Source organism: Bombus vosnesenskii, unplaced genomic scaffold (assembly GCF_011952255.1).
Source record: "Bombus vosnesenskii isolate JDL3184/JDL3185 unplaced genomic scaffold, Bvos_JDL3184-5_v1.1 scf7180000013314, whole genome shotgun sequence".
In the NCBI taxonomy this organism is placed as follows: Eukaryota; Metazoa; Arthropoda; class Insecta; order Hymenoptera; family Apidae; genus Bombus; species Bombus vosnesenskii.
In genome coordinates, this window is record NW_022882960.1 from 1402389 (window position 1) to 1423625 (window position 21237).

The 21237-nt window shown below is 46.9% G+C and overlaps 1 protein-coding gene across 1 annotated transcript in view; it reads left to right on the forward strand.

The window, feature by feature from the left end:
- Positions 1-343: 343 nt before the first annotated feature.
- The window catches only part of LOC117235132, a 162366-nt gene continuing 141472 nt past the window's right edge, over positions 344-21237 (forward strand). Inside the window, exon 1 of the mRNA XM_033496878.1 lies at positions 344-513. Coding sequence (XP_033352769.1) covers positions 359-513 — 155 coding nt within the window. The 5' untranslated portion in view covers positions 344-358. The remainder of the gene's footprint in view (positions 514-21237) is intronic.

Genomic DNA, 21237 nt, shown 5'->3' on the forward strand with positions numbered 1-21237 from the left:
AGAGAGATATTGTACGAACAAATCGTTCTACTCGACAAAGCAACGTGAGCACGGTGAAACGAAAGGAATACTATCGATCAGACGGTAAAGATTCTGACTATTACTTTCCGCAGTCCGATGCTCGTTTAATCAAGAGAGACGATCAGCATCATCGCGAGAAACTTGACCGATCCGTTAGAGGTTAAAGGCTGCTACACACTCTGCCATGAGACCGCGGCAGGCTGCAAACGTCGCGGTTCCATTTCTCGATACGGTCGTGATCGTACGGACGACGAGGGTGCGGTAAAGTGACTCCGGAGAAACGTAAGAGAGACCGATAGGAACAATCTCCGGCGCGACGATCAAGGGTGAGACAGATATGGATGACAGCGTGCAGAATGGCCTACAGGCCGAGCAGTGGCTCCCAATGTTCGAGAAGGGAGAAAAGAGAGCGAACTCACTGGGCAGTGGAGCGTTCAGGTTCATCCGCACGCGTAGCAGTATCCGGCGGGAACTCAAGAGGCAGTGCAACAGGTAAGAAAACAGACCATTCGCAAGAGGCACGGCCCGTAAAATTACACCTGTTACGAGGTAATGCGTCTAAGTAGAAACGTACGAGGCTAGAATCGCCGAGATTTATTTTATGCAATGAGTAGTTTCTTTTATTTTCTTGGCTTTACTGGGGCAATTTGATTCATCGGATTAAACGAGGTTTACAAATGACGTTTAAAGTATTTCTAAAATTGAAACTTTTTCCACCTACTAATAATATTGTGCTGCAGCGAAGTGTTGAATCTTCTAAAGTAGGTTGTGTTTATCGTATTTAATATCATCGAAGTTTTAATGTATACGCTGGCCAATTTCGAAAGAAGGAATTTCACGGTTTCGAAAATACGTAGGCCGCGATGCTCGACACTGGCAAAACGTATGAAATTAAAATCAGGAGACCGTTATGCGGCTTATTAATGGTTCCACAATCCGTGACGTGAACGTTAGCGTAAAGTCTGGTAGTCGAAACATATCGCATTTGAATTTAACGAAATTACGTTATAACATCAACGTTTGTCACCTTTTTTCAACGATGATCACTAGATCAAAATACGAACGATGATACCTCACGACGATTCTCTCCCTACGATCCTGTTCTAGCCTAACGTGTAAATAACCATCGACTATCATCAGAGAAGTATCAATTAAATAACGCTATATCTCAATTTGTCCTTTCAAATTAAAACGTCAAGCCACCACTATGCATCTATGACGAAACTGAACGTATGAAAGCGCAGTAGGATCAATGTCTAGGTGCAGGATCGATTGGCCTTCCTTCGAACGGTTCCCTCGTACGGTTCCCAGTTCGTAAATCAGCAGACGTCATCAGTCTCGAAGGGATTCTAGTCGGTCGGTGGGAACCCTCCGACAATCATTACCCAACTAACCCAACGTGGTCGCCTAATCTGCTCGCAACGTCCGTGCATCCAGTCAAAGGATTCTTCGGATTATAGCAACGGTATACCGGTTGATCGGCAGCCGGAGAATGAGCCGCGACGAAGCAGGAAGCTGAAGTAATCTGCAGAATTCGCGGTCCTTGCGGTGCATGAGAAGACCTAGGTTTGCTAATAATCGACCGTGGAATCCGAGACAGTCGGCTTCGTGATTCCAACGACGGGCACGATGCCTGTGAAAGTAATTATCATTTGTAGTTCAAGAAACGGTCGCGAGATATTATCGACAGATACAGCCGTGGATTCGATCGTATGTGCGTGCGTGTGTGTGTGTGTGTGTGTAGGCGATGCAAAGGGATTCGCATCTTGGTAAAAACCGCGACACCTTTCGCGACGACTACTGAGAAATGCCGTGTTGGCTGGAAATGATTTATGCGACTGGCTTTTTTGTGAAATACTCGGTGTAGGGGTGTATTGTCGTGGGTAGACGGTCGAGTCTGGAGTCGAGTTCAAGTAAAAGATGAAAAGACAGGTTTTAAGATTGTTAGAAATAACAGTTCTTGTAGTCGATGCATCGAACGAAGAATATGAAACTTTTTTAGTTAGTTAAATTAATTTCCTCGGAGTATGTGAAAATATTTAAATATGTTGCAGGTTTCTAAAAATATTGAAATATGCAGTGGGTTTTCATTTTTCATTCAAATTATCATAATTCAAATACGTATGAACGATGTATGTTTCCTTACTATTTCGTATTCGGTACTCGCTTCCAAAGAGTCGCCCACGCGATCCTGCGAACATATATTCCAAAAAAATGATTTGAATCGAGGATTTTTTCCTCGCGCCCGTCGAATGAAGAACTCAACGCGTGTAGCCTCGTGATTTACTGCGACACGACGAAACTATTCCTGCACCAGGACAGCCGATAAACGATTCACACGCGAAACACACCGGGAAGGACATCGTAAATTGGTACAACACGGTAACAAGCCCGTCGAAGAACAACGAGGTTTGTTGGAAGAATCACGGTGAATTAATAACGCTATCGTGTTCCAAATAAATTCTACCTCGCCAAGCTAGACGATCGCGGTGTTCTTATTAATCTCGATCAGGCAATCTAACAGGGCACCGTGTAGCAAACGAAATTCTGGCGATAAAACGAGCCTCTAAATTCTAAATTATGCACATTGCTGCGAACACGAAGAAAATTTTACATCAGGTATAGTAGAAGATTGGAGGTATTAATTAATCAAGTAGTCAGCCTTCCGTGATATTCCTTCGCGAAAAGGAATTGCAGTATATATCTTGAAAGTGTTCCAGATCCGTATCATTAAAAAAAATCTATTAATAAGAAAAGAAATTAGAATGATCACATCAGACATTCCATTTTGTACACTCCCGCTAGAAAATCTTAGAACACGTTCTACGCTTCACGGAGCTTTAATATTTAATGCAGATCATCAACTTTAAATTATTTTGCAGTATAAATTGGAATACATTGGATAGATATTTTCTTATTAAGTATTCTCTTTGTCACATGTAGCGTCAAGTCAAATGATATTTCTTCGTGTTTCTTAACAATTACTTCGTTGTTTCTACTTTTAGCAAATATAATTAACAATTGTTCCGAGACATTTAAGCGCGGATGTGCATTTTTTACAATTTTTAAATTGTACCTAGCATGGTGCGATCAGGATAACAGTGGTACATGTTGGAACGCCTCGATTCGCGCTTAGAGCACGCAGTCGTCTGGAGGCTCGTCGAGGAACGTCCTTCTGATATGCCATCCGCTTAAGGAAAGAGGAAGAGCGCGGTGACTGCCGATACACGATCCTTGGCCGGCAGATCGAACAGAAAGAATTACCGCAATATATTCCGGGTTTTAATGTTGAGCCGGATCGACCGAAACGTCGAGTTCGCTCGTCCAGGGGCCCCCGTCGCGCATAATAAGGCCCTCCACCGTGGCCACAGCCGACTTTGGCCCTGCAGCCTCCTCAAGCGACGCACACACACCCGGGCCACGCACGAACAAGCTCTCTCACACACGCACAAACACGCACACACTGACCATCAAGCCGACACACGTCGAGGAACCGTGCGGTTCGAACACTTCCGTGTTGTACGACTAATGAATCGCCTTCTCTTTCTTCAGACCCTTCTACCCTCCACGTCTCGGCCTCTTTTCCCCTTCGCTCGCGTTCGTCTGGTCATCGCGACGAACGATCGCAGTCGCGCTTCGCCCAATCAATCGCATACGCGCATATTTATCACTCGTATCGATCCACCCGATAAATTGCACGAACGTTATCCGCATCCCTTTTCGACGATGCTGTCCTTGAATCTACGTTTCTTCGTCATGATCCAGGGATGAATGCGTTTTTATTATTTCAGGGGATATGTAGATTCATCGGGGGTGCATTTTAATCGAATCATTTGGTAATATAATGCCAATAGTCGAGCGCAGGTTGAATCTTCTCGGATAACGGTGGACAGAATTATCGAAATAAGATTATCGATCAAGGGGAGACTCTTCTTTCGTAATTCTACGATCTTCGAAGCGATCTTCGTTATTTATGACTTGGGAATGGACAATCAATGCGAATGTCAGCCTTCACGGCTTCCTGGGAACGACGAAAGTCCTCTGCATAAACAGAGATTCAGTTAGCCGCGCGGCGAGAAAATCGTTAGTCGATTCCATTTGCTGAAGTAGCTTCGGCTCTTCCTAGTGATATAGATTTTTCTGAAAAGGAAAGACAGACTCGAAGACATAAATTACGCAAAATACATACAAACGACCATAGTTGGACACGATGAACTTATTTTTACGCATTAGTCTTACGTATTTTATAATCGTCATCGTTTGCATCCGTGTCGATAAATTCTCCTTCGTTTCTCCAATATACACCGTTGATTTTATTTATCGAACACGAGGTCATGCGAACGAATACACTTGTTCGAACCTGTTATGCGTGCATTTCATCGCGATTTTATCGGTGGGTACGTGAGAAATCGAACAGGCAGGCGAGGCTCGATCGACTCCGATGTTCCGCGATTAGGGAAAAGTAAGTCGACTCGACCGACCGTTAGGCTCCTTTTAATGGAGCTTCCGTTTATGTAAATCATGCTAATGAGCTTTAAATCGATGAACATCTGAGACGAGCGACCACTCTTCCCGCCGGTCTCAGCGTTCGATTAATCTCGAATAAGAAACGGTCGAAAGGTTCGTCGTCTAACGTGTAATTTCTGCACGGCCTGAGAAACGAAACCGTGAAATGCGAAAGTAGTCTCTGATCGATGCGGCCGATTCAGGAAACCAGCGTTTATGGTTGTTTCGTCTTTCAGACAGACCAGCTGAAAGCAGGCTGATCCGACTGTACCGTATAATATGTAATCAAAATTATAAAATACGTAGACAAATAACTGCAGAAAATCGCTTTACAATAGATTAAAAGGGGCAAATTGCGCGTTTATCGAATAATAGATGCCTTAACAAACGCTCGTCCAAACGAAACAACAAAATGGATCATAGATTATCGTTGTTCGAAGAATGGGCCGATGGAACGAGAGAGGGGAAAAAAAAAGAAATCGATTTAATGAAAGAAACATCCGGGTTCTGGACCCGGTTCGGCCAGTCGATCGATCCATCCGTACGGTCGAAAGATCGTCAACAATATCTTTGTAGCAATATCGAGCTCTAAGAGTGGACCAGAGATGCTTGCGTAACCGGTACAGACTGGTACCACGGTATTGTTCGTTGATTTTGCATTCCGTCCGGAACAAATTTGAAAGGAATCGCACGACCGTGGTCGTCGTGGTGTCGTGATGGCACAATAGACAAATCGGTGGCAGAAAATTCTAGCCAAGGTAGATAATGCGTAACGGGTTGCGGCAAGTTCGGTACCTGTATCTGAATCTCGTATTCCCGTGTACGGTTCACCGGATCCGACCCCGCGCCGCCACGATCTCTGGCTATTACTCATAACCATTACGTTCAGGTTCAGGCACCGATATTATCCGATGAAGACTGATAAGCCGTTTAGACGGTTTCCAGCGTGCCGTTCCGTGCTTCATTGTTGTGTACTATACGATACGCTGGATGGCTTATAAAACCGGGGGAGGGGGAGGAATCCGCGCGGTTACAGGCCGATCCGGATAACCGATAAGCAAGGACGTGCTTATGAAACTTGGCACCTCGCTATCCGACTCTCGGATCTTCCGCAGCGAGCCTTCGAAATAATCCATAAATGCTACATCGCTGTCTATCATTAGTTTACGTAATCGAGTTACAGATCTGCACGGACCCGATTCTGACGTTGATCGAGCGTCGTCGTGCTCCGTTTCACTTTGGTCCTCTGGAAACGTTCGATTTCCTTCGATTCAATGGAACGGTTCGTAAGTCTCCGTACGTATATTCCGTTCTGTGAACTTCGTTCGATTCATGACTCCTTAAACGGAACAGTTTGTATATGTATACATAGGTTCGTAGATGCGATATTGCCAGCTACGTTTTTCCATCGTAGCAATCGACGCGGATGGTATCTGCGTGGAAGTATTCGAACAATGGTATCCACTTAAGAATACGTCCGTACCAGGCGGTGATAAATGGCATGCGATTCTCTGGTTTCTGCCCTTGACACGAGTCTATCGCAAAGTCTCGCGAACCAACGTCCCACAGTCGATGTCATTCTGAAGGCTGTGAGCCTCAGGGGAGAACACGCACACGGCACCGGACGCTCTTCGTACACTGAATAAATGATGCATAACGCCGTGCGGCTATTCTGCGCGGTCAATGCGAGTTTTAACAGCTATTCCTCGAGGGGTGAGCGCGAGAATCAACCGAAGGAATTACATCGGATCCTCGGCGAAAATTAGGGGGAATGTTTCAGCGGATACAATCGACGGTTACCGGCGATGTCAAAACGTGTTACTCCTTTCCTTCATCCTACACAGATAAACTGTCGGCACATCGATTTCGTACTGCGAGTTGCTGCCAATGCTGCCTCCGTAGAAGGCGATTCCTATTAAATACACGAACGTGGGATTGCACTATTAAAATTATTACAATCTAGAATGTAAATGTTCTACAGTTGGTTGTAATTTATAATTCTATAAAGGCATTTATTTTAATATTATGTGATCCGATATCTGAGAACCTCTGGTCTATCATTTACTTTGCGCCCCGTTAACTAAGTGCGAACCATTTCGTCGATCGAACGCCCACGCGCGTCGGTGGACGGTGTTTCCTCGACAATGCAAAATCGCGCCGACAACGATCCAATTTGATACGTTCTAAATGACGAAAGACGCTGTCGCAATCGTTGCTGCGCGCCGGGGTTTTAAAAGGAGGGATTTTTTCCTGAGCAGCGTGACACGAAACACGCCGTTGAACGAACGAACGAATTCTCAAAGGGTATCCTTGACATTTCGCCGGAACATTATACTCTCGTTACGGCAATTTTCTGTTATTACACTCGGTACACGAGGGAGGGTAAAAAAAAGTGGCGAGTACGCGATCGTATACCTATCGAACAGTTCGCGTCTCCGCGGCTGATCGTGGTCACGACAGGAAACTAAGCCAAAGACACGCGTGAAACGCTCGTGCGTGCTTCCACGTTGGTGTGTACCGTTATCAGCGATGATCTGATCGCAAGAAACGTCGAGGAACAGCGGCCCTTGATAAATAACATCGGGAAGCGTCTCCTTCCCCTTCCTCGATCGCGTCGTTTCGGTGGTCTTCAAAGGAAAGTGATGAGTCAAGATAACGGGCAAAACTGGCTCGGAAGCTGCGCGAGCTGGTTCGATTAAAGACGGTTCCCGTGTATTACGTCCAAACGGTTTCGTGTCCTGAGGGTCGGCCAGACCGTCGCTTGCACGCGCGAATTCGAATAATTGCCGAGTACTTAACGCGGGAATTACAAACACAGGGTGGCGGAGCGGCACTGTTCGATCGTTAACGAGCTAAGGCGTATTATTCTTCGTTGCGTGAACGTAGAAGGAAGGGTAACTGGCGAGGGTAACGAAGCGGGAAGAGATCTGGTAGCCGGAGTGGATGCGGCGTATAAAGTTTAGCTGAATATTCGAATAGCATCGGCCTATGTTTCTTTGCCTATTACGGCACACTTAAGGACGGAGAGAGGCAGAAATTCACAGGTAATTCAGCGGGCGGTGAGTATCTCGGGAACCGATAATGGCTCTCGAGGAGGTTTCAGGTTCACTGGAGTACTCGCTCCTGACGGGGAGGATCGGATAAAGATCTAAATGCCTGCATAGCCGTATGTACGGCACGCCAAGGAAGATCCTTAAATACTAGCAAGGTAACGAAGGTAAAGGTTTCTCGTGACGTCCGCTTTGGTGCCGGAGCCGTCAGGGGTCAGTGAGCGCTCCGGTCGGCAAACCCGACTGCTCTCTGAATTCTCGATCGCTCGTCTCTTCTTCCTCTCCTCCTTTTCCTTCCTTTTTCCCTTTCTCTCCTCTTTCGTTCTTGGCCCGCGTGCACTATGTTTCCCACTACTCGCCAAAGGGGACTGCCAACGAATATTTCACCCTGATAAATCCCATAACGCGATTTATCGCGCAGCCTTCGGGGACGAAAGCTTCCTCGAAGTGGAAACTATTAAGCGCGGGTCTAACGTGGCGCCACGGATCGATAGAACTGAATGGTCGCGGATCCAGAACCGGAGGTCGGACAAAGTACTTGCGCGATTCGTACCGAACCAACGATTCTCTCGCAGAAGTAAAGTGGAAGTTATAAATCGCGCGCTCGGTCGAACGAGCTCTGATTACTGATCGAACGGCTATTTGAAAAAGGGACTGTACCGAGGGTAGACTGCGGCTTGCTTACCGTTCTATTAATTTCCTAGTCGACCATCTTCGAATTACCTCTCCCTTTCGTAATTGCCGATGCTCTTCGACTCGTTTCCTCGGATAATCGCAGCTGAATTATTTATACGCAATTGTTTGATATATGGATACAAGGGATACAACGAAACCACGTGGAAAAGGAATTTCTTTTTTCTCTTCTCTCATAATAAATGCCATAGTCGCGTGATTTACGTCACAGCGTAATTAATTGTTGCGCGACGAGAGAGAGAGAGAGAGAGCGAATATCGTGAATGTCGTGGATGAAAAATAGGAGTCGAAAGGCGCAGATGCGTGCCACGTCTCGCGGGTTAATATCATCGGTCGCTTACGTAAAAGTAATTGGCGAATTGTCGAACGCGGATAAGATGGGATGCACGGCTGTTACGCGATCAACAAACTGCGGCCACGTTCGCAGACTTTCTAACATCCGCCCACCTAAATATCGTATTTAAGCTACTATCTAACGCCTCGTGTATTCCGTAATTTCTCTACAATCTTCGGAAGACGTTTCTACCCGAGTTTACGATTGCCATTACGTTTCCGCAATCTTTAACTCCTGATGCGGTTCTCTCTGGTGGATTTTGAGTGACGTATCTATGCATTTGTTCGATCATTGTTAGATAGGAAAACTACGTGTCGAAGCATTTTCGAAGGCGAAACTGTATCTAGAATTAGGTAACGAAGAACCTGAGCCATGAAGGGAGATTCGCGACTCGAGATCCTAATTACTTTAGCATGTCATTTTACACCAGCGTCTAATCAGCGCCGCAATCGGCTTAGCGGGAACCTCGTTACGGTGGTTAATAGGATTTTTCTTACGTTACTGCTTTGACAGACAAGTCCCGAAGCTTTTGTGCGCCCCATGTGTGGTAGTGTACGCGATACGCGATTAGAGGTGTTCGTGTGCGCATCGTGAACAAAGGTTTTTAATAAAGCTCGCCGTGCAATCGGGGAGACTGAATCAGCCAAGCCAAGAAGACCGGCGGGCAAGTGCACACTGCACATGCAATTAAAGCCCGAGGGGATTCGTTCGATTCTTATTTCTTCTTGCCGCGAATGTTCTAAAGAAAAGCGAAATGAATGGCTTAACTAAATGGTCAAGCTAACGGGAATCCACGGAAACCCTTCAGCCAACGTTTCTTTCATACAGCTTTACGTAGAAAATGATTTGCGACTCTTACAATTGACACTACCTTAACTTTTCTGCAGGTCCTATTCAAATAGAAGCTATCTAGAGCTGATTACCAGTATTTAAAACAGTGGGTCGCTCGATTACCTTGCTGACTATTTAACAAGTCCTAGATGAAACCTACTTTCCTTCACCTTTATCCTTCTTGTATTCTTTTCATTCTCTTTTCCACCCTATTACAATACCAAATTAGCAGCTCCCGCAAACAAAGAGCGCACGAACGAGCAACGAATCGGAACTCCAGACGCGTGTTTTGTCTGTATGAAACAAATTTTTCTCGATTCACTCTGAATACAGAAGTTCCAACCTCTCCAGAGAAGCTTCTAGAGCCTCTCTTCTCACCTTCTCATCCGCCACGATCTCCGAGGCATCCGCGTCTTTCAAGGAGGCTCGTCGGCTGTACTAGAGTCGTCCGTTTGACCCGACCTCGTGAACCACGCTCCACCCATGGAACTCCGCTAGAACTCGTGCAAACCCGAGTCGCATAAAAGGATCGGAGGTTCGTGTGGTTGCCGCTTCCATTCGCCCTTCCATCGGTGCCGGGTGCCGAGTGCCAAGCCGTTCGGTAACCATCGGCGACGCGATCTCGCGGGAAATGGAGCACGCCGGTCGATTATATTCCAGCGAGGTCGAAGTCAGGCCGCCATCTGAACTCTACTCGCTCGGCTCTCTTGCATCATGGATCATGCTGCCTTTTGTGGCACTGTTATCCAACGGGAAGCACCGTGTAGAGAGGCGTCCCCGTGTAATTCAATTAAAAATAAACCAGCCGCGCAATTATTCGCTGAAGCCGGAGCCGCACGGTGAACGTGATACCAGCATCGTTCGGTCGCCGTTACACCAATTTGCGACGGATTACAGTGAAATCGCTGGCATAACTGTGCTCTATCGCCGTTTCTTGTCGCATTAACCGATTCAATGTGTTCTACCAGCTCGTTCGCCGGCGATTATCGCTCGTTCCCTGGTTAACACGTTCCTTGCCGCGCTGCTTTCGTACGATTTTCTAGTCAGCCGCCGTGTACCACCAATAATAGGTGCTGATGTGTTTAGAAACGTGTGCTTTTTGTTCGAGAGAATTTACATCATTACGCGAAAATGTTAAATATAGTAGTTAGGATGATACACGATCTTCCAATATCTCAAATTAAGTCGTTTTTCACCAAAATCTTTTATAATCATTAAACTTCCATCTTCCATTATTTACATAAAATCTCCGGTATTTCTCCACGAAAATCGTAATACATATTCGTAGTTACCGGGCGAAATACTAGGCTATCGCACGAACACAGCACGTAGTCCGTTGCGTGGGCCGTTTGTATAGTTATTCTTAGGGCGAAGAAACGTTATTAATCTTCCCTTCGATGCGCTGGGGCCTGTCGACGCCGACCACGGGAACTATAGCAGCGTGTTTCCGGCTCGACCCGGGGTCGAGGTCATCCACGTAATTTCACCTAAACAAATCGACGTGCCTCGCTCGATCGAACCTCCTCGTACAGCCCCCATCGTTTCGCGCTCCTCCCTTTTTCGACGCGCACGTATCATTTTCGCGAACACGAGTTGTGCACGCGCTGTTTACACGTTGCATTACCCCCGAAGAACGATCGCTCCTCGATCATCGGATCGTCCACTTCCTCGTTCGAACTCTGCGCAAAAATAAACTTCAGCCACGGAGAACGATCCCTCGTAGATCGTTACAGCGATTTCGCGTGCGAGGACGACGTTCTTCCGCCATCGCGAAATTTATTCCGCGAGCATCCGTTGTAATTAACGCGTTTCCAGCGACGATACGTCGATCCGCCATGGAGCGCTGGAAATTGGCGTCGAACGTTTGAAACAGTTACGCGATAGTCGTGATCTTGGATTACGTTTGCTGAAATAACTTCATCGCATCGTGTCGTTTATCTCTGGTTAAGAGAATTTTGTCACAAATTGTAACGTATCTAAAGGATACCTATATATTGTGTATAGACTTTGTTTATCTTTTTCTATTGATCACAGTGCGAGTTTAGCAGTTTAAAGAAATTCACTTTCACGTTCACGCCTTAACCCGGAGAACGATTTTTCTTTACACCCGGAGTTATCGTTTCCTGAAGTCGTGTCTATTCCGGCCTCTCGAAATCACGACCGGATCGAAGCCATTCTAGAAGCACGCCGTAAAGCGAGAGTCGCGGCAGCAACCACTTGTCATCCACTTAATCAACATAGCGCCAGATCGAATTCCGTGAGAGTAACAGCGAGCGGTCGCGTTTCCAACAGCAGCCCCAATGACCTGAAAGTAGCGGAGCGTAATGAATATTTTATAAGGATAGAGAGTCAACCTTCGAACCTGCGATGTCTGTATCTTCTTACACCGGTACTTCGCTTAACGGATTGACTTCTCGAACTTCCTTCATTCCGCTGGTTGTAACCAGAAGCAAACGAATCGTTGGTAGCTTCACTCTTTGAAGTGTCCCATCTTTTCTCAAGATTTCCAAGAAGTAATCACGAAGGAAGCGGTAAGCATACACCGTAGCTACTCGATGGTATCCGAGACTATGTCTGTATCGAGAACTCTCTAAGACCGCCTGAAGTCTCAATCCGTACGCGTCTCAGGCGTTTCGTCGACGGGGTCGCGCACACCTCGTCGTGCATATCGCGGTGCCGTGATTGCTACGTATTTCACGGCGGGGTCATTTCGATCGAGCATTATCGAGCCGGAGAAACCATAACGAGCCCACGTAGCGTTGCTTGCGCTTGCCCCGGAGCGCGCTGTCGACCGGCAACGAACGTAGAGTTTAAACGCGTGCACGTACACCCTTGTTCATAAGTATTAGAATATCTACCGATTTCACACAGAACACGATAATTAATAAGTGTAGATTATCAAAAAGGAAGATTAATCGATTAAAATTATCTACGAGTAGTATCGTACGAGTATAGACAAAAGAACGTTACTAACACGAGCCACAAGAACGCGTTAAACGAACAATTACGATAGTTTTAGATTTGTTTCAAACTTTACCGATATAATCACGTTAGCCGAGTCTCGTTACACTGCTAATAAAATTTCAAAATGTTGCGTATAAGATACGTAATATATTCATAGAAGGTTTCTATGTACAAACGAATACTTTCATGAGCAACTGTACGTGAACACGTGTACGCGATACGCGGCCAAGGTGTACCGCGTCGTGCAACCGCGCAGAACCATAAGACACGTATGTTTATATCGTGGCGCGGTGCACCGCGTTACGTCGCGCACGCGGGGTGCACCCATAGCGCATGTAACGCTCGCGGAAATGTATGTACATCAGCTACGCGTTCGTGCTTACACACAGTGTCGTTGTAACCGGCTGCTCGCGCCGCTGCCTCCCGTTCCACTCGGGATACAGTATAACCGCTCTCCCGTGCATATTGTTCCACGATTACGCTCCCATTTCGCGGCTAAACATTTCTTTGCTTCCACGACCGCTCGGCATACCGCGCCGATTATTCGAGCTCTATCGGTCGTGTGACGCTTTCACGACCGCCCGTGGCACTCCGCGGTAGCCTCGATGCGCTTCTAGATACCTTTCGATTTTAGATACTGCCGAGAATACCACTGTCTACCGGGAACTTGTTGCCACGTAGAGCGCGAGAGATGGTAATACGGCAGTTTAGAGCTTAGTTTCTGCCGCCTTGGGGACAGTCAACCGTAGAGTTTAAGAGAATACCGATGTGCCATTGAGACGGAGGATTTTATCGGATGAAATCGAATCCCCACTTTCTCTGGTTTGAATACTAGAAACTATGCGGCGTATACAGTGGCGAATAAACGAGCGTTTGGGAGATAAATACATTAGGAAATATGGTAGTTAGCGCGCAACATATCCAGTATAATTTTGAGGAACTTTCGAAACTCGGAGAGTTTCTCTCTGTCTCTTTCTCTCTCCAAGGTTCGTTCGAGATGAAAACATGGTTCATGGATGGAAATCTAAGTAAAATCACGTTGTTCTCGAACAAATAGCTCGAATCGCATAGAAAGATCGGAAGCGTTAAAATCGTGGTTTATAGGAGCGTGACCCGGACGGTGTAATTATAAGACGCGTTCACGATAAAAGAGCTCTCGGATTCATAGTTTGACAGCAAATATATGCACGCCCACTGTTGCTCCATCGGCTGCTCCTCCCTCCGTGTCGTGCGCTCGCGCGCGTAATATGAAAACCTGCGTCGGCCGGCTTGACTGGCGCAAAAAGGTCGCGCGCGGCAACTCGTTAAAGAGGAGGAGCGCGGCTATGCCGCGGTATATCCACGATCATCTGCTTCGAAATTATAATCTTCTTATTTACATTCCCGCTAATTGCACGTTCGCTCGCACAACTTTGTCTCCTGCGGTGCTTTTCGCTCCTATAAATCCGACGCCCTGCCTCTGCCGCGTGATTAGACATTTACGCGTATATCGGGGGAGCGTCCGGAGATTATAGTTTACATCGCTCCTTCCGCGCTGTTATCGCGCCAACATCGAGAAATCGTGGAAAATCGCTAGCCAATTATAATCTCTGATTGGATTCCTCCGCGCTGACTCGAGCACTTTATTAGGACGTTACAGGAATCCCTGCAGTTCTTTGCTCTCGTTTTTATTCACTCGCTTTCGAAGATAATAGACAAAGCAGAGTGAAATGCTGTAATCCAAACAGTTAATTGAAATTTTTGAAAATACCCTGATGGCGGCTTCCGAAATTTTCCCCTAATTCCAGCAAAAGTAGCTGCGTATTTCGACAAGATCTGCGCTACGCACTTGCAAACGTATATACGCATTGAAAAAACAGTCGGTATAATTAGATTAGTCGGAGCTAAGAGAAGGAGAATCGAGAAACAGTGGCGAAGCGAAAGACACGGAGGCAGAAAGAGAAGAAGAAGGAAAGCAGACAATACTCTCCAAGGACAGGCGGTATTCAAATGCGTTCGTTACTATTGCTTCTGCTCCTGTCGGTTGCCTGTACGGCGAAACATTTTTACAGACTGCAGCCGTGGCTGCAGGACAACCGTCATTTTTTTCTCCTCTCACAGGCGAGCGTTCTCCCTTTTTCTTTCCCCTTCCTCGCCTTTCATCTTCCATCTTCAAAAGGAGCCTCTTCCACTCTGGTTTCCTCTGTCGCGAATCCGCGCCGCGCAAAAACCGACACCTCTGTCCCTTTTCGCGTATATCACCAAGCTTTACTACTCATTGTCGGGAAATATAGCGACACAGTGACGCGCGGAGAATTCCACGAGCGGTCGAACCTTTGTGCCCCGCAAGAACACCGCGTCGTTACCTGGGCATAATTTCCGTTCGCGCGATTATCGGCGAATGCTTGGCAAAAGGTGACGGCCACCTCGAATTCCCGGCACTGTTCGCGCGATCGCCAGGCTCTTATGGAGCTCCACGTGTCGGGCAAAACGAATCGCAGAAAAACGCCTCGTCGATACATGGAAGTTATCGTCGTATTAATTGAGTTAACGATACGAACGATTATTAGAACAAACTACGGGAAAATGTAATTAGAAGGCGGGAGTATCAGAATTATGCGATTAGTGGTTAGGAACGCATTGCGCGCGTTCATCTGTGAGCATAAAACTCGTGATTACAGATACGACTAACTCACATTCTCGTTTTACTCAGACTCGATAAATACACTCGTCGATGGCTATTAGCGTATTACGCGTAAGAATATCGCAATACGTTTACACGCGAAGAAAAGAACCGTAAAACGGTTCGAATAAAAGACGATATTAACAGAATGGCGAAAGAAGAAACGATTAAGACGCGTAGATAGCTACTCTGCTTGCTTTGGAGCAGAGTATGCAATGGAATTATATCGTAGATACCGAACATAGATAAATCAACGTATTAAATCGAAGACAGGCAAAAACGAGTTTATGAAACCGCAACGATAGATATGCATAAGTATTTTCTCATAGGTGTAACCTTGTATTTTGGAATTCAACACTGGAAGTGACCTCGAGTCGAAGAAATCGGATCGATTTTCCCGCATGATCCATAGTCGAGCAAGCATAGCCCGTAACCCGTTCACATTCCTCCGAAACGGTCCAGTCGATCGAAGATATCCGGTGCCTTGTTGGGATCATTAGCGTAAGATCGTGTGACGTAACGAGCCAATCAGTGTCCCAACAGTCCGAGTAATGATCGTGTACCGAGAGGTATTAGCATCGTGGACGGACGGACGATACCGTTAAACAAAACCTTACCTCGTGACCTTTGCCACGGAGGGTCGCGGTGGACTTCACCGATGACGAGGACGATCTTGTCGAATCCGATGCAGTCTTCCACTCGAACCGTCGGCTTTTCTGACCTCAGCCGCCACCAAGAAAGCAGATACGAAGGGGACGAGTAATCTGGATCACGACCTCTGTCTCTGGTCGAGGCGTAAAATGTCACGACGATCGAATCTTCGCGTATCTCTTTCTGTTAGATTCACTCGTACACGTTTGCGATATTTAATTACTTACACACAAATAGTTTACTTGCGTAAGTTCATTAGTCGTTTATATTCGAAGCTTATACAAATGATGGTAAATTCTAAGATTAATTTGAAAAACGGTGTTTGTAACATCATCACTTGCCTGTATTTTTCAATTTATGCAGTTGATCAATGTGGTTCCTGGAAGGAGCGAGCGGTTCAAATAATTCTATCAAGTAGGTAACATGGTCTTTAACGCGACCGTAAACCATCGTGTTTCTCAAATTATTTCTCAATTGTCCTTTTTCCCACCTCGTCGCTACTCTAGGTGTGAACACGGTGTATTGTTATTGTTTGTAATATTTTTATTGGAATTTTTAATTCCTTCGAAAGGGTGCGCCCGAGAGCAGGGAACAATGTGGTTCCAAGCGTGTCGAATCGCTTTAGGCGATCGAACGACCCGGTGCATGTAACGAACTCCAAGTCGTTTAATTCGATCGGTGACGCAGCAAGGCAAGCAGTGGCAAAAAATAATTCACGGGTCGCGGAAGTGTACGCTCGCGCAGATATCCCGGATAACACGCACGAGCGTGGTCGACGAGCTGCGCCTCCACTCGACAAAAATGACGGTCATCGAAGGCTTAATTGCTATCTTTGATCTGAAAAACGCAACCGCCGTGAAGCGTCGTCCACGCACAGCGACCCACAGTGAACACGCTCGCCTGTGTATCGTTCATCTTGTCGAACGAAGCCAACGAGCTACGAGAAACGAGCGCGCGACGATAGGAGAAAAACCTCCTGAAACCTGGAACCGTGGAGAAACGCGTTTTCGCGTGGAACCGGCTTTGATTAATCGCTCGGTCGGCTAATAACAGTTTGTCGTGCGTCGACCAACGCGACTAGACCGAGGATTGAAATCTATTAGCGTGCATAATTCCGTTATAGTCCCTGGCAGCTTCATGAATTATGTTAACCCTGCCGCAGCGATCGGTGGGCGGTAATGGGTTAATAACGCTCGCCGTTTTCCCTGCTTCTACGACGTCCCATTGAGGCACGCGCTCGCGAATCCGCGACGTTCGCTGCATTATTCTCCGGATCGTTCACCGGATCCTTCGTTGAGACTTTCGACGACGATGAACCGATCGCTTCCGTGAGCGGGACGAACAATATGGATCACTCAGGATGAAGTGGCGTCCCGCTGAGTCGCTAGATAATCGTTCGAGCGAAACAACAGAATCGTTTGCGACCGGTGACAGATCGTGACCCGTCCAGTCGTAATTACGAATTCCGGCAGTGCTTTATTGCTGTCCGACATTCCGGCGCGCCTAAAATCCTTCAGGACAGTGTACGGTGGCTGTCACAACAGCCAGTGCATTAGTAAAACCGATACACAAGCGTATGGTATACGTTGGTACACTTGGTAGAGTGTCGTCAGTGGAGATAAGGGATCTGTTGGCGTTCCAGGTCTGGAGCCATGGATCTGACCTGATCTCGCGACGCGAACATATATGGAGAGGCGGCGCGGCAGTATGCACGCACCACGAATTCGTGGCACGCAACGCGACATCGTTGCGTGAAAGCCGAGTCACGGATGTACACGTCGATCACGATCGATAAGGCCTCCGAAAGGATAGAGAACGAACGCAGCTTCGTGCTCTTAAAGCACTTCTCTGCCACAGAACGAGAAGTATCCGCTGGAAAGACAGCGGGTGCATTGTCCTGGTTCGTGGCCTCGTGGCCGCGAGAGTGTGCCTTTCCGCGACCAGGTATCACGGTGAACGGTCGAGGTTCAAAGGCGCCGACCGACTGCCACGCTGACGCTGAATTTCGCCAAATAGGTACGCAGCCACATAATGCGCGCATTATATTCAGCAACGGGCAGCCGGCTCGCGTTTGACCGGCCTCCGTGTGTCTTTGCATTCGGACGAAAGGCAAACCGACGAATCGTCGGGTCCTTCTGTTCCTTCTTCGTCGTCTGACCTTTGCTACCAGGAAGGTAACCATTTGTCGAGATATTGGTCGAGAGACTTTCGCTTTTCGTTTTGATTTTTGGAGAAGACGTGCCGGTTTTGCGTATAAGGGAGTGAAAGAGCGACCGACGTTTGCACTGACTCTCGGGTCCTCTTCCGGGTACTTTGGTAAAATCGTTTGGGGACGAGATAGGATGGAGGATGTAAATTTGAACTAAAAGGGAAGAGATGTAGAGATTCGAGGCCTTCAAAGTTGGAATTCTCGCAGACGAATTCTAAATTGGACCACACTTCGACAGTGGAATTTATTTAATTAATGAAAGCGTTTGTCTCGAGTGTCGTTAAGCTCATGCCGTTTTCTCGAGCCGCGACTAGTTTTCAATTTCCATCGAAATTCATGTCCTGCCTCTTAAACATTCTTGAAACTAGCCTCTGGCGTGTACTAATAACACTATTCGATCGATAAGAGACGCACGTCGGTCACTCGACAAAAATATCTCTTGCAGATCGAGTTTCTTATCATCGTACCTTGGAATATGCCGCGTGGGCGCTTTTTGAGGTTCTTGAGTCCGTTCGAGCTCAACAAGATCACGCAGAATAGCAACGGCACATCCTCGATGATGTTAAATTGTTAAAGGAAATCGTCATACGGTTTCCTGGAAAAGGGCCGGAATCGGCGGATGTCCGAGGAAACGGATGCGAATCGACGTGGAGAAGGATGCAAAGCGACAGTTAGGACAGGAACATGGTCGAGGAAAGGCGGCGCGTTGCCTTCGTCCGGGGAGCCACGGAGAGAAAAGGAGAGACACGTGTATCAAAGAGAAAGAAGTAACCGTGTGCCACGAGAAGGACGGAAACGGCGAACACGTAGAAGACGACGGACGAAGAAAACAAGAAGAAGCGGAGGATCTCGCGAAGCGAGCCACACAAAACCCGAAGAGCTGGCGAGCGAGACGAAGAGTAAGAGGGACGAGAACCAGCCCGAGTGCAGGCCATCCAGCCACGAAAAGGTGTAGGGCAAACGTATACAGGGTGTGCCATAAAATCGTGTTACTCCAATTTATCTCGAAAACCTGATAAACCGCTTCCGTGATCTAAGAGTCAACCGATGATTAATAATCCATGGTTGAGAAGGTGTAAGGGAGCAAAGTTTCTATAGAGCCAAAATGATATGCGTTTATGCGATACCTGTCGCGTGTTATTAGTCAAGGCTGTCGTTTTAGGTGAAAAAATAGGCGATTCGATGAGGCGGGAAACTATATTTCACGCATGCGATGCTGATAACCTGTCCTCGCCTAATTATTCATTCCTACCTGATATTTGCTATGAAAAGATCGAGAGTTTCCGTCAGAACCGACAAAATAGCGATTATTTTGTAAATTTTCGATAAGATGCTTGACATTGAAATTATATCCGAAGTCAGTGAATCGTGACCAAAGACTAGTAGGGATGAAAACGAATAAAATGAAGAAATTGATCGAGAGACGAATTGATTAATCAGCGAATGTCACGGCTACGCTGCTGCTCTAGAACAATGCCGCTCGTCGGTATTGGCCAAACTCCGGCCCTCGCGAAGGTCCATAGCGTCTCCAAATAAACTAGAACGAGTCGCATGGAACGAAGCCCGGCAAAAAGAGAAGTGGACTCGCTGGAATGAGCAGAGAGCATACAAATGCATCGCTTAGCGAATGGAAATTTGCGAGCGAGACATCGCGGATCGCCAAGGCTAAGTATCGTCGATTTGGAGATCGAGTTGCGATTAAATTTACCCCGATTCGTCTCGGACGTCGAAAATCGAACGTTTTTACGTCATAGCGTGTCTTTGATGGAAACAAACGAGATCATATGACAAGGAATATGGTAATTGATAATAAATTTCTTCCTAAATCTCTATATGACATAAACTTTTGCTAATTATTCTTCATGACTCGTTATTCAATTTCTAAATAAACTCTATTTCCATCGTGTAATAAATTGCCAAGGTATTCGTTATAAAATTTCTTGGTTCTCGTGGTTGGTTGGCCTTTGTTTTTTATTAGCTGTCACGGTATTGCCCAATGCATTATCACTTTCCTTCTCGTTAGGAGAGGCAAGATAGCGCCTTCCAGTTCTTACTTCCCGGTACGCGGTCGAATCGCCTTACACCTGACGAGCTCGTTGATTGGCCGAGGCGAAATTTCACGAGCGGTCTCTGATAATGTGCTCGCTTTTGGGCCGAGGAAGAGCAGCACGCCTGGGACAAAAACGAGCGACAGGAAAAAAGCCAAAGGAGATAACAGCGTGGGGGGTGAACGAGTACGCGAACGGTCTCCGGAGAGGGCTGCAGAACCGGAATTTTATACAGTGGCGTAACACACTGGGTAATACGCAGAGAATCACGAAACTCCTGGTTGGAGGCTACTGCTCTTGTCTCTTCCTCCTTTCCTCCTATCGTCTCTTTCTCGTTCCATTTCGAACACTTGGCTCCTTGCCGTATCTTTCATTTCCTTTTTTTTTCTTCTTCCTCTTTTTTCCCATCTGACCGGGGTCGAGATCTCGCTGTTCGATTAGCCTTTCGACGAGGTGGACTGTCCCCTTATCACGAATGCCTAAGATTCGCTCTTCGCTGGTCAATTAAGTAACCTGCGTTACACGGCTAATTAATTTTACTGCAATTAATTAAGCTTCGTCTCGTCGAATCGCCAAGTACGTTTTATCTGCTGGAACGGTTCAACGTCTCGATCGTTTTCGATGGTACCATGGCCCGTCATAAATCAAGATGATAACCATGACGCGAAAAATTGGTTAGCGTTTCTTCGATATCGGTTCACCAATTCTGCATCCGCTTCACCGTGCCTGACTCGCTTCGAACGAAACCTTCGAAAGTTCTCTGCTATCGTATCACGCGAGTAATCGTACCACGGTTGATTTTCCAGGACAATGATTCGATAAAAAACGAGAACAAAGGAGGGCCTAGCGAAAGAATCATCGATAAAGAAGAACCAATGTCGGGTAATGGTAAGACGAGACCAAGCCACGCGGTGGCGGCTCCTAGCGGCGATGGCCAGAAGTAACGATGACCTTGCCAAGGTCACCGCGTCCTAACTACACAGAGACCCTTCCCTCGTTCTTTCTCCGTCCCTCTTTCGTCCTACATGGCCCTTATTATTATAAAGCAGTTGCCCTGATTCCCCCGAGGCCGTGTGCCATTCATTCGCCTCTCGTTCGTCTTCTGGCTGGCCTCCTCTCTCCTTCCACCGGCCTTTTTCTTCTCTTCACTTTTTGTCTCGTTACATGCACGGCCTTTCTTCATCGGCTCGCCGACTTCGACGCTGAAATCGAAACTGCCGGACCGAGGCCATTATTGCATCTCTATTGTGCGACGCTCTGCTTCGAAC